Source organism: Aulonocara sp. 'chitande type north' Nkhata Bay, linkage group LG6 (genome assembly GCF_057382095.1).
Source record: "Aulonocara sp. 'chitande type north' Nkhata Bay isolate Kocher_YH1m ecotype deep benthic linkage group LG6, A_spYH_male_GT1.1, whole genome shotgun sequence".
In the NCBI taxonomy this organism is placed as follows: domain Eukaryota; kingdom Metazoa; phylum Chordata; class Actinopteri; order Cichliformes; family Cichlidae; genus Aulonocara; species Aulonocara sp. 'chitande type north' Nkhata Bay.
Genome location: NC_141349.1, coordinates 24,265,074 through 24,277,839, shown reverse-complemented (window position 1 = coordinate 24,277,839; position 12,766 = coordinate 24,265,074). Strand labels below are relative to the sequence as shown.

General features: G+C 40.9%; 1 protein-coding gene across 1 annotated transcript in view; it reads right to left on the bottom strand.

The window, feature by feature from the left end:
• The window catches only part of doc2g (double C2-like domains, gamma), a 39,620-nt gene that overhangs the window by 15,124 nt on the left and 11,730 nt on the right, over nucleotides 1-12,766 (bottom strand). Inside the window, exons 6-8 of the mRNA XM_086295725.1 lie at nucleotides 6,949-7,075; nucleotides 5,984-6,040; nucleotides 5,259-5,383 (exon numbers count right to left, since the gene is read on the bottom strand). Of these exons, the coding sequence (XP_086151851.1) occupies nucleotides 5,259-5,383; nucleotides 5,984-6,040; nucleotides 6,949-7,075 (309 nt within the window). The remainder of the gene's footprint in view (nucleotides 1-5,258; nucleotides 5,384-5,983; nucleotides 6,041-6,948; nucleotides 7,076-12,766) is intronic.

Below are 12,766 nucleotides of genomic sequence, written 5' to 3'. Positions count from 1 at the left end.
TTCGTTGTGCAAGAACAGAGAGATAACCAAACTGTAAAGCACGGCGGTGTGCTTGGTCAGCATGAAGGATTTGACATGTTTGCACTTTTTCTGCCCTTACATGGCTTTTTTTTTTCCGACAGACTTTTCTTTTTCATGTTTTAGATTGTGCATAAAGATCAGGGTAAAAGACTCAGGGCTCTTTTGAAAGATGTCGAATAATTTAGTCTTTAAAATGCTAATGTGTCCTTTAAATGGAAGACAAATTAGTTCTAAGATAATTCTGACCTTGTGTCACTTGATTGGCTTCTAAAAGCTTAACGAGAGAGAGAGAGACTGACTGGACTCCTTATGCAGTCATCTCTTCTCTTTTGGCCTGGTTCCCTGTGGCTTTCATATATAAATATATGCACACAGAAATGAAGAATGGTTGCTTTTTTGAACCTTTATGCCATATTATTTATAATGTTATTATTTAATAGTAAAAATGTGTAGCCTATACAGGGAAATAAAACAGTGGTTAGCATAGACGTTCACACATAAATGTCTCATCAGTATGAATTCCAAATCCAAAAAAGGAAAGTCATTGAGGAAAACTGAGAATGTTTAGACACATTTCTTTTCTGGCTAAAGTTTCTGTCACACAGGCCTCGAGACTATTCAGAGACCACCTGGCAGCTGCTGGTCACCGGAGGAAAAACGCATATTTCACAACCGATCGGCACGTAGTTTCTGTGAAATCAGTTACTAAAGCATCAGTGACTCCCTGGCAACCTGAGGTTGCTTCAGAAAAATGGGTATTCCATGATCAGTTGGCAAATTGCTGCTTGAAGATGTTGGCAGTTACGGGGTGAAACTGCTCACAAATAGATCTATTGTGCTGTACCAAAAAACTCCTTGAAATTGCTTTTGGTTGCTAGCAGGTTGTCACAGTTGCCCAATGTCACCTGCTAGTCTCTGAGCGATAGAAAAAGATGAAGTTCAGCTTCAAGTTAAAAGGCGAACCTTTTAAAAAGTGTTGATGATGCAACTTTTACCTTGAAGGTGAACATTGCCCATTTCTGGTTCACGTCACTCCTTTTCTAATTTTACTACCACAGGTAGCAAGTATTTACAGACACGTCAGCATCTTCTGTGCCAACTGGCAAATGACTGGCAATCACCCAAAATAATAAAGAGGCTTTTTGTGCAGCTCCCTGCTGGAAACAGAGAGACCTGTGGTTGCCAGATGGTTGCTGAGCAGTTTTCAGGCCTGCATGACCATACCAGTATGCTTCAGCTGTGGCTGGACTTTACCCTGGCTCTCACCCTGTGGTGACTGGGATAGGCAACAGCCCCACCGCGACCCTGAATCAGATAAGCGGAATAGGATGGATGGATAATCGACTGCTGCATATTTTATTTAATATCAAACATACTGTGTGTCTGTATAGACCTGAACATGCTGATTGATATGTTCAAAGAATTTTGGGTTTTCTTCCAGTTTCATTAAACGCAACAAGAAGAATTAAAATTAAAATTAAAATCAAAATCACGAGTGCCAAATAATCATCCACCTAATGTTAATAAACAGTTTGTATCTGATCAGCTCTCTTTCTCTCTCTCTCTCACACACACACACACACACACACACACACACACACACACACACACACACACACACACACACACACACACACACACACACACACACACACACACACACACACACACACACACAGGCATCAAGATATGCTTGAGCTGCAGAGGATGTCTGGTTTTACAGCTGCAGGACATCAGTGAACTATGTAAATTAATTCCTATCGATTTAATTGCTCAGTACACTTAAGGGATGTAATTTACCTGTGCCAGCAACATATTTAACCTCCTAACTCCTTATTTGTTCAAAGTTAACTTCACTAAAACTTCACGGCGTTCATTATGCTGGTTCTACGGTGTGCACTGACAAAAAAAACAGCGCCTTGAGCTGCACACCTTCAACAGCTCATCCGCTGAACTGAGGTAAACACGGCTCTGTGTGATGGATACAAAGTCCCTGATACGCGAACACAGAAGGGAACAAAAAGAAATGCTGGCAGACGGGCAGCTGAAAAGACCCAAGTGCCAGAAATACGAATTGGATCAGGGCAGAGGCTTAAACGAATAATAAACGACAAGAGTCAGCATAAAAGAAGCAGCTGGTACAATAATGTAGAACAAGAGGAGGAAGACACAACTGAGAGAAATAACATGTACCAGTGTGCACAAGGCCAAGCAGGGATATAAGATAGAATCAGTTGTGCATTCTGGGTGCACATGTAATTTTACCTTTGTTCTCTAAAACATTGTATTAGAAGAGACACCGATACTGTACAACGTGCCGGCTTTAAAGTAAAGAAACAACTCCTCAGAGAAACTGCTAGTATGAGCATTTCCGACTTTCTTGTTTCAGTTGTCAACAGTTAATAAAATGACTCAGAAAATGTCCACTTGCACGAACCTTTGACACCATTAGCTTAAAAAGCAGTTTTCAGTGCAGTGATTGTAGGTGTTCCTCTTATTCAAATCAAACTACTACGCACTGAAAAAGTACTCCTTCACCTCACTGTAGAATACGTCATCCAGACTTTCCTGTAAGCCTGTACTTACAGTTCAGCAAATGCATGTCATTTTTACCTCAGATGTACTCAGAGGAGGGTGTTATTGGCAAGGAAGCTGGGTGTCAGGAAGCCTGTGTGTCAGACAAGCTGACTGGTTCTCCAAAAGTTTAGTTCAGAAGAGAAAACATGAATGCGTTTTCAAGCTTCAGCCACTAGATTGGTTGAAACGGGAGAGAAACAGTATGTTTAACCTTATGCCTTTTCAACTGGGGATGTGTTTTCTTTACATCCCTGTGTCATTTATTCATAAATTATAAATAATGAGAAAAGTACCCATCACCCTTAGGCAATAAACAAACATCATCAGGTTCAAAAATGGAAGGCTCAAAGAACGAAATTACCTATTGTTAAACCATAAATGACGTTATTGCATCGTTAGAGTCATCTAAAGAAAACAGAAAGGTGCTTTACAACCTTTTCAGTATTATTTTTTAGCAACCTTGTGCTGCTTCTACCTTGAAGCCTCCCACTGTTGGAGGTGGCGTTGGTTACAAGATTTGCTGTCCTGTGTGGGAGCTTTCACTCTCTGCACTGTTGGTGCTTAAGTGCAGCAGGCACGCTGGAGATTTAGCTGTGTGGGTTTTATCTGTCACCGTGCCTTACAGGCAAGCCGGTACAGTATCAACTATAGTTCTGTTTCAGACTTTGAAGAGACCTGCGTTGGCTGAGAAAAGAATTGATCTCACTGAGAGTACAATGTGATCAGAATGCATCCACCTCCACTCTGCAGGACCTTCCATGTGTCTCAGCGACTGTCGCAGAAACACCTCAGCTCATAAAGAGTGCTGATCTGCTTACTGCGGTGTATAATGTCAGTCAGGCTCTTGTTGACTTCACATTCCTGTCTCTAATGTAATAAAAGCCTGGAAACAAAAGAAATGAAACAGCTTTTTACAGTTAAAAATAATCTGTGGATTCTACAAGCACCCCAAAAAGTTTCATATAAGAAAGTTTTCGCAGAACTCTTTGCAGTTCTGTGCAACAGACAAAAACTAAGTGAATTAGTGAATCAATGTGAATTAAAAGTCTAAGGAGCAGGTTGGTGGTACTAATAAACTGCACTTGATTATATGATAATCAGAAAATGTGAGCACCTCTATAAAAGCAGGTGTGTGTACACACAAAGCCACAATCCTCCCAGGAGTGGAGATCCAAAACATTCACTCTAAGGTCAGTCTTCGCAATGCTCAGAGAAACTAGAAAAACACCTGAAAGCTATATCTCAGACTCTACAGTCCTCAGCTAGCATGTTAAATGTTAATGACAGGACAATTAGAAAAAACCTGGACATGTTTGGCTTGTCTGGAAGGGAAAGCCTCTTCTTTCTTAAAAGAACATGGCAGCAAGGTTTAGGATTGTAAAGTTGCCCCTGAACAAATCACAAGACTTCTGGTGCAATATCACTAGCACAGATGAGATCAAAGCGGAAATGTCTGGTAAGAATAATAAACCACATTTGGTGAAACGCAAACACAGCATATCAGCACAAACAACTCACGCCAATGATGATGATTTTGGGATTGTTTTACAACCACAGGTGCTGAGGTACCTTGCACTCCTTGGGTAAACCAAGAACTCCTCCACATACCAAAGTATTCTGATCATGAAACAGTATAATGATCCCAAACACAGCAGCAACTCTACATCAGAATTTCTGAAAAATAGAGAATAAGAGGCTTTGCAATGGCCCAGAAAAAGTCCCCTGACTGAAAAAACTTGACTGAAATGCTGTGCCAGAGCTTAAGTGAGCTGTGCATAAACAAATGGCAGCAAAGAAGAGCGGGCCTAAATTCCTCCGCAGCGTTCTTAGAGACTCACAAAGTCAAACAGAAATCCGTTCCTTCAGGTTCATGCTGCTAAACGTAGGTTCAACCAGCTACTGAATCATGGGGTGTACTTAGTTTTTCACAGGACCGCCACAGAGTCCTGTGAAAAACTCTGAACCTTGTAAATACACTTTGATGTTTGTTTGAGAATCTTAATGAGCAAAATCATATTAAAGATGCATTCTGATTGCTGCAGCATGTAATTTATTCAAAGAAGCCCGCTTTATTGATCTACCAAGGCAGCCTGGCCTGGATAGATCAATAAAGCATAAGTCTGATGTATAGTAGTTTCTGTAGCTCAGAAAATGTTGAACTGAGGTTTTGGCAAAAGAAAGTAGTTACTGAGATCATAAATCAAGAGAAGTGCAGGGTAATTTTCTAATGGACTTGTATTCAATCACTATCTTCAAGGATGTAAATTTGAGGCACTTCTCTTTCAATCCTGGAGGCCACATCTTTCTTTTACATACAGCCTCTGGGTGTTCCTTGTTTTACGACTGCAAGGCGTCTATTCTAATCTCTGAAGAGCGTCAACAATTAAAGATCCCTAAACTAAAACCACCATGGAATCAGATAAACACCAGGTGGCTTTCTCTTGTTTATGGTTAAAAGGTGTTGTGATTACAGCTAAATAAGATAAATGTCAGCACTGATAAGACAGCACACTAGCAGTCCAATCTATGCCTTTCATTTTGCAGTACCATAAAAACACCCAAACACTTCCTGAATTAAATATGAATCCTTAAATTAAAAGCTGTTCCTGAGCATAATTTGCAGGATCCCAGGTTGTTCACGGGTATCTAACACGACTTACGTTTTGACAAAGGGGTCAGAGTAGCCGTTGGAGTCCATGGCGGCCAGATGGGCGCAGCGTATGATCCCAACCAGCAAGCAGCCCTTCTCCGTGTTATAGCACAGTGACACCAGGATGCGGCCACGCTGGGGACACAAGAAGCTACAGTGTCAGACAGAGCACCTGTTTCCACTCTGATATTTCCCTCTTCAGCGAATAACCACAGCGGGAAATCCTGCGGCCGGGTCAGCAAAGTTTCTCAAAACACCTGAAATACTTTCACCGTGTAGGATATAGCGTGTTAGCCGAGAGGTTTGGAATTAAAGCTCATAATTAAAGGTCTTATCTGGGCTGGAAAAAATGACACTGCTGCCTTCTCCTTTTAATCTCCAGGTTGAACCGTAAGCCGAGTCTAATCAGAGACCAAAAGCTATTAGCCTTCGTCTCTGGAATCACAGAGAGACGTGAGATAATCACCACCAGGGGAGGAAAAAAATCAGTGTCGTGGCAGCGGTACTGGTCTAAATTACAAACTGTAGCTTCTCTATCAAAGGTCATGCCTTAAACATATATACTGATTAAAAACACATAATTAAACTTCCTCTAAGATTATGGAAGTAGATGACAGATTAGGATTAGGACTGTTGGAAGGATAAATTGCATGAGACATGGGAGATTAATAAGGCAGTGGGTCATGTTTTAGTTAAAAAAAACAACGATAATGATAAAGAGGTTGATATCATTACCTCCTCTTCTGCAACTAGCGCTCCCTGCTCCTGTGTTTGATTGTTAGTTTCTTTATTCTGAAATAATAAAGACAGGAAGAGAGATCACAGTGCATAGTACATTGCATTTTTCTGTAATGCTCTAATATAACTCAGTAATCACATTGCAGTTCGTAAGCACATCATTGAGACGTTATATTGCATGTAAGGAAAAAAAGTGCATCTGTCAGCATTGATGGTGCTTTACCAGATGTGCAAGTGCCATGTCCATAGACACAGTATTGCAGATGGAGGCTTTTGAACTGATAACAACCTGCATGGTCCCTCTTCTCTTTAGTCTGTAAGGCGTGACGCTCATGTTTTCCAGAAATAAATTCACATTTGGTTTCCTCTGACAGAACAGTTTTCCACTTTGGCTCAGTCCATTTTGACGGGCTTAGCGGAGATAGCAGTGTTTCTGGGTCTTGCTCACATATGTCTTCTTTTTTGCATTATGGAACTTTAACCTACACTTTTGGACAACACATTAAATTTCCAGAAGTGTTGCTGAGTCCATGCAGTGTTTTCCATGACAAAATCTGTTTTTAATGCAGTGTCACGATGATCACAGTCATCCCGTGCTGAAGCCTTCACCCTTGCTCACAGAGATTTCTCCAGATTCTTAGTCTTCTAATGAAGCTTATGCGTAAGTTCGAGACGGCTGATCGACTGTCTCACATCTGTCTGCTCCCAGGTGTTGCCGGCTAAATCTAAGCTTCTCGTCACTTCCACTTTCCCACGCTGTCAAGCTGTTTGTGACATCAAAGCTCTAGTCCAATCATCTTTCTCCGCTTTAAATCTCACTGCGCATCTGTCATTTCCTTTGCGGACCCCTTCGTGCAACCCACATCACCTAAACCTTCTTTCTATGTGAAGACCATGCACATACATAATAAATATCACATATTTGTCCACACAAACACGCACACAGAGTAATGTACACATACCTGTGCAATTCTCTCCAGGCCCATGTTGTAGCGTTTGCTCTCGCCTTCTTTCAGTTTCTTCAGAGCCACTCTCACCTCTCCGATGAATTCATTTCGTCCTAGTCTGTCCATGTCACAGACGCACAGCCTTCAATAGACAAGAGGTGCAGGCGAATTAGTGGCAAGTTTTCAATCCCTCTTGCAACTGTGCTGCTCTGCCCCAAAGTCTTGAAGCAAGCAAATAATGCACCAAAATATCCAAATGGCATCTGAACAGTGCATCCGCAACACGAGATCAGTCCACTGTGTGTTTTGGGTTTTTTTCTCATTGTCTTGCGCCCATCAGACATACCACTCCCATGTAAGAGGCATAAGATGTTTTAAAAAAAGCATTTTCCACAGGAGCTAAAAGAAAAATAATGATGCGTGCTGGCACATTAAATCTACAGGGATCTCCTGGAATAAAATCTTTAATCTCTCACACACACATTGTTTCACTGCAGAAATCATGGATTTGTATAATATGAATCAATGTATAGCTGCCTCTATAGTTTATTTCTCTTTAGATGCACTCGGAATTTAAAGCGAGACAACTAAATCAATAACTTTGTCTCTACTGCTACAAAACTGGTTCTGTAAAATGATTTCTTCCACCGAGAGCACTTATTCAAACTGATGGTTATGTTTGATAGAAAGCGAGTTTTTCATCAGCTACAGTTGAGTCTTCACAGCCCATCGCCCGCCACAATACTCTCTCTGCTCCGATATTCCCAGAGGGACTGTAGCTGCTTCACCTCTTTCTTCACTGTCTCATTCTAAACCTCTCTCGCTCTCTCTCTCTCACACACGCACATTCTTCACACACACCTTCCCCCTCTTCCTGTTCTGTCCCTGTCCTGCTGACATTTGGACTTTTGACATGCTGGTTCCAGTCTTTTAGTCATAACGGATGAGTATCTCTAGCAGAAGCTTCAGAACAGCTCTGACTCACGACCACGGCTGTCAGATGATTTATGTCCCTTTGCTCTGTCATACATGTAGGGTGTCTGTACTGAGACAAAGGTTGGCGGGCAATGTGACACCATTTCTGCTCAAACTTCTTCTGTGATGATTTTTCTTTCATTTCCCCAGTTTAGGAGTTCCTATAAAACCAAGCAGATGCTGGTAGAATCTGTTCAACCTCTTGTGCCAAGTTTGGTTTGATATTATTGATAAAATCCACCACATGAGAGTAAAATTAGGGTTTCCCATTCATAGTGTTAAAAACAACTACGAAGACTGGCACTAAAATGGCTTTATACTGTGCTGTGAAAAAGTCTAGAAGCACCATTCGTTTTTTTATACTTTGGTAAGAAAAGGGGAAATAGGTGCAGTGATTTATTGAAACGTGCAAACATTCATGGAAATATGGTATATAAGGCAAAAAAGATTTACAATACTTGAAAATCTATTTTTGGTATAACAACCTTTATTCAACAGGGCCTGACCTCCCTCAGACAAGCTTTTGTGTAATTTGGTTAAGTAGTGTTTCCTATGATAGTGTCGTCTGTCCAGACGATCCCACAATGCATCAATAATGTTGAGGTCCCGGCTCTGGGGAGGCCAATCCATGACTGATAGTGTTCTACTGTGATTCTTTCTGTCCAGGTATTACACAGCGGCAGTATGCGGGATCACTTTCATGCTGAAAAATGAAGCTGTTGGTGATGAGATGGTATTTAATAGTGGTTCAAACTGCATTTTTCTGCATTCATAATTCCATTAGTTTAGACAAGATCCCCAACACCACTGGCTGAAATGTAGCTCCGCTGTGTCCACAGATGGCTGTACACACTCACCCTTCTCCTGATATTGAAGATAATCTGAACTAAAATTTTTAAATTGGGATTCATCACTCCATCGGACCTGTTACCACTCATTTTCAGTCCTGTTCTTGTGTGATTTGGCATACCTCAGCCTTTTCTTTCTGTTTCCCTTCATTAAGAATGGCTTCTTAAAAGCCAGCCCTTCACTGAGATAGTTTCTAATGAGGCTTCAGCAAACTGAAAGGCCAGATGTATCTTTCAGATCCTGTCTTAGGTCTTTGCTGCAGGTTTTCCAATTTCTTAAGGGTGTGCCTTTCAGATCGTGTTCATCTGCTGTGGTTTTTATGGCTGCCACTTCTTCTTTTGTCTTTCATTTTCTACAGATTTTCTGACGACACACTGCACACAGTGCGGAGATATGCCAGGTTTTCAGCTAATGTCTTTTTGGAAATCACAGTTTTGCTACATAAATACTATTTTCTGCCCGTCGAACTGTGTAATCGTTCACATTTCTTGTAATTCTACAAATTACTGATGTGTTTTTGTGACATCTAGTTAGTGTGTTTAAAGATACAAGATCGAGTTAGGTGACTTTTAATGCTTGAATGATTCATAGGTCAGTATTAAGTGGCATAAAAAACACAATTTCCTTATCAGGGTTGTCAGGTCTCTGTGTGATAAAAACCAGCCGATTAAAATGAACCCAAAAACAGTCCAGATCGTATTTGAGGCAGGCAAACTCTAAAATGACAAGTTTGATCTCATAATGAAGTCACAAAAGCAAGAGTTATTACAGCTCTCTTCTATTACAGACATTAATCTTTACCAGTATTTAGTTTTAAACAACAATTGAAGCACAGCATTCACGAGGCGTTGTCTGTGTAAACTTTCATGGCTGTTGATAGTTCAGTTTAAAGCCAATTTATAAAGCTGAGTCAACTCCAACAACAATATCATCACCACCCAACATCTAACACCCAGCCAACATATATATTTTTTTTACTCCTTGATCATATTTGTACCTGACTGAATCTCATCTAAGCCACCTGTTATGGCAATTTCAGCCTCCATCTAATACCAAATCAAGCCACAGATTTATTCCTATCTGCCCACATCCGAGGACGGTGGAAGTCTATTATGAGGCAGAGGCATGGAGAGAGAGAGAGGAAAGAAAGTGAAAGGAGACAGACTCGAGCTGGCACTGAAATCATGTTTGTACTCCTTTAACACGCACGCACGCGCACAAACACACCACATCTCGTGATACCCGGCTCTCATCACACCTCCACATGATCAATTTCTCTGCTGATCATTCAGAGCCTGACAGACGTTTCAGTTGTAAATGTCAGAAGGACTTTTGAAAGATTGTCCCCAAGGTATGCATTCATGTTTGACTCATCGCATTTATTTATTTTTTGTGTGCATTAAAATGCACACAAGAGTGGTGTCATTGAAATAAGGGGCTGGATCGTGGTATCACATTATCACTCTCACTGCTCTCTAAATTATTAAAAATACCGCCTAAAGGCAGATTCACACTGCGGCAACTGATGGAGAAATTTTGGGCCTAATCCCACAATCACGTGGCCCCGCAGTGATAAAACAGGCTGAGTCTGTCTCATCCTGAGAATTCAAAAGGAAGCAGATATATCTATAGCTGAAGCTGTGCAAAAATGATCTCAAATGTCTTACCCTTCCTGACAATTTTTGCGAGTCATAACCTGTATAAATAAGTGGCAAGGTTGGAGGTTTTTCCAGTCTGTTTTACTGCAGTGGACTTTTCACTCAAGACGAAAGCACCTCCGGCAGCCCGCCGCACCAATTAAAGGATTAGCTGGTATGAGGCCAACCGTAAAGTCTGGATTGAGGACGTTAGTTATTAGTTTACTCAGCTAGTTCATTGTTAATAACAGAATGGACCTCCAGCAGCCCTTAGAGATACAGTCTGCACACTGAAGCATTGAGGCGTTGCATAAAGGATGTAAAGAAAAAAACAATAACGCTGAAACAACTTTGAGGGCTTTTTCAGAACTGTCTTTAATTTAGCCGTTCCCTTTTTGTATTTTGCCTTAGCATAATGGTTTTATATAATCACACTTAGCGCAAATTATTGAATGAAAGATGAAAAAAAGAAATAAATGCATAAACCCACTCACTGAAGAACTCTTTTTTTATGTCCTGTTCTACAAAGAGCAGCACAGGAGGATGGACTCTCACTCCCACTTTAGCACCATCAGAAGACGCGGTGCTTAAAATTTCCATGAAATCAAAGCCCATATTTGGTACGTGTACAGGGTTTTTCTGCAGTGGCCATGTAATGCATTCACATCTACTAACTATGGCTTTATGCAGTAGCTTTTAGTGGTTAAGCTATCCATTCCTGCACTAGATTCTGACTAAGAGGGATTCACAGCAAATTTCCTTTTGCAACAGAGTCAGATAAAAAAAATGACAAAGCAGCAAAAAGCAATCATGGAAACCCTGATGAATTTGTCACAGAGGTTATCCCATTGGTGTTTTATAGCTAATCATTTCCAACCCCATAAATGCACGACTATTATACACGTATATATCATACGTCTCTAGAGGCCTGGCATTAATATGTGTGAGAATTCATGAATATTTCATGCTGATTATGTCGTAATTTGTTCACAATCCGCTTTAACTTCTGCCAGAGCAACGTCCTCATGGTTACTGCAATGTGGTTGTTTTTGCACAAAGTGCACACCACCTCACTGTTTTTGAGGCAGTGTGATGATGGGCAAATGTGCCATCCTCAGTTATTTTCAACTGTTTCTGGGCAAGAAAAGACTGAGAGGAGTAATTAAATGTAAAAAGAAAAAACCCAGCAAACAAACAAACAAAAACAGGTTTTGCATCTGTTTCACTGACACATTCACCTAACAAGCAAAAATCCCAGGCTATATCCTGGGAGGAGACACAAATCCCTTTGGGGTTGCATCAGGAAGGGCATCCGGCATAAAAATCTCAACATGCAGAGCTGCCTGCTGTGGAGCCCTGCGTGAATATGACAGCAGCCAAAAGTACTTATTTATCTATTTATTTGTTTTTATGAGCACCTGGTGGTAAATAACATGCTGCCACTACCAAAAAAGTGGCAGTAATGCACACCTACAAGCTTTTGGCCAATCACTAACAACAAAAAAGTAAAAGTAAAATATGTGTGAAGTGGCGAGACACTATCAAATCAAAATCAAATCAAATCACTTTTATTGTCACATCACATGTGCAGGCACACTGGCACAGCACATGCGAGTGAAATTCTTGTGTGCGAGCCCCACAAGCAACAGAGATGTGCAAACACAACAACACAAACGAGCAAAATACAAGAATGGCCAACCTGAAACTAATAAATATATGTACAATATATAATAGTGTATGCATTTCTGGATGTGTATACTAAATATTTTCCTACATGTGTGTGTGTGTGTGTGTGTGTGTGTGTGTGTGTGTGTGTGTGTGTGTGTGTGTGTGTGTGTGTGTATACACATTTTTACAAATTAAATAGTAAAAAAGTAAAAATAATAATAATAATAATAATAATAATAATAATAATAAAATATATAAAATATACAGAGTTGAATATGTGCAAAACAAGTGGCATTTATATACAGTGTGGAGTGCATAATGTTGAAGTTCCAGTAGTGAAGCTGAGGTGTCTATGACGTGTTCAGCAGTCTGATGGCCTGATGGAAAAAGCTGTCTCTCAGTCTGCTGGTTCGGGACCGGATGCTGCAGAACCTCCTTCCTGATGGAAGCAGTCTGAACAGTTTATGGCTGGGGTGACTGGAGTCCTTGATGATCCTCCCCGCTTTCCTCAGGCACCGCTTCCTGTAGATGTCTTGGAGGGAGGGAAGCTCACCTCCAATTATCCGTTCAGAGCACCGCACTACTCGCTGGAGAGCTTTGCAGTTGTAGGCGGTGCTGTTGCCATACCAGGTGGTGATGCATCCAGTGAGGATGCTCTCAATGGCACAGTGATAGAAGGTCCTGAGGATGCGGGGGCTCATGCC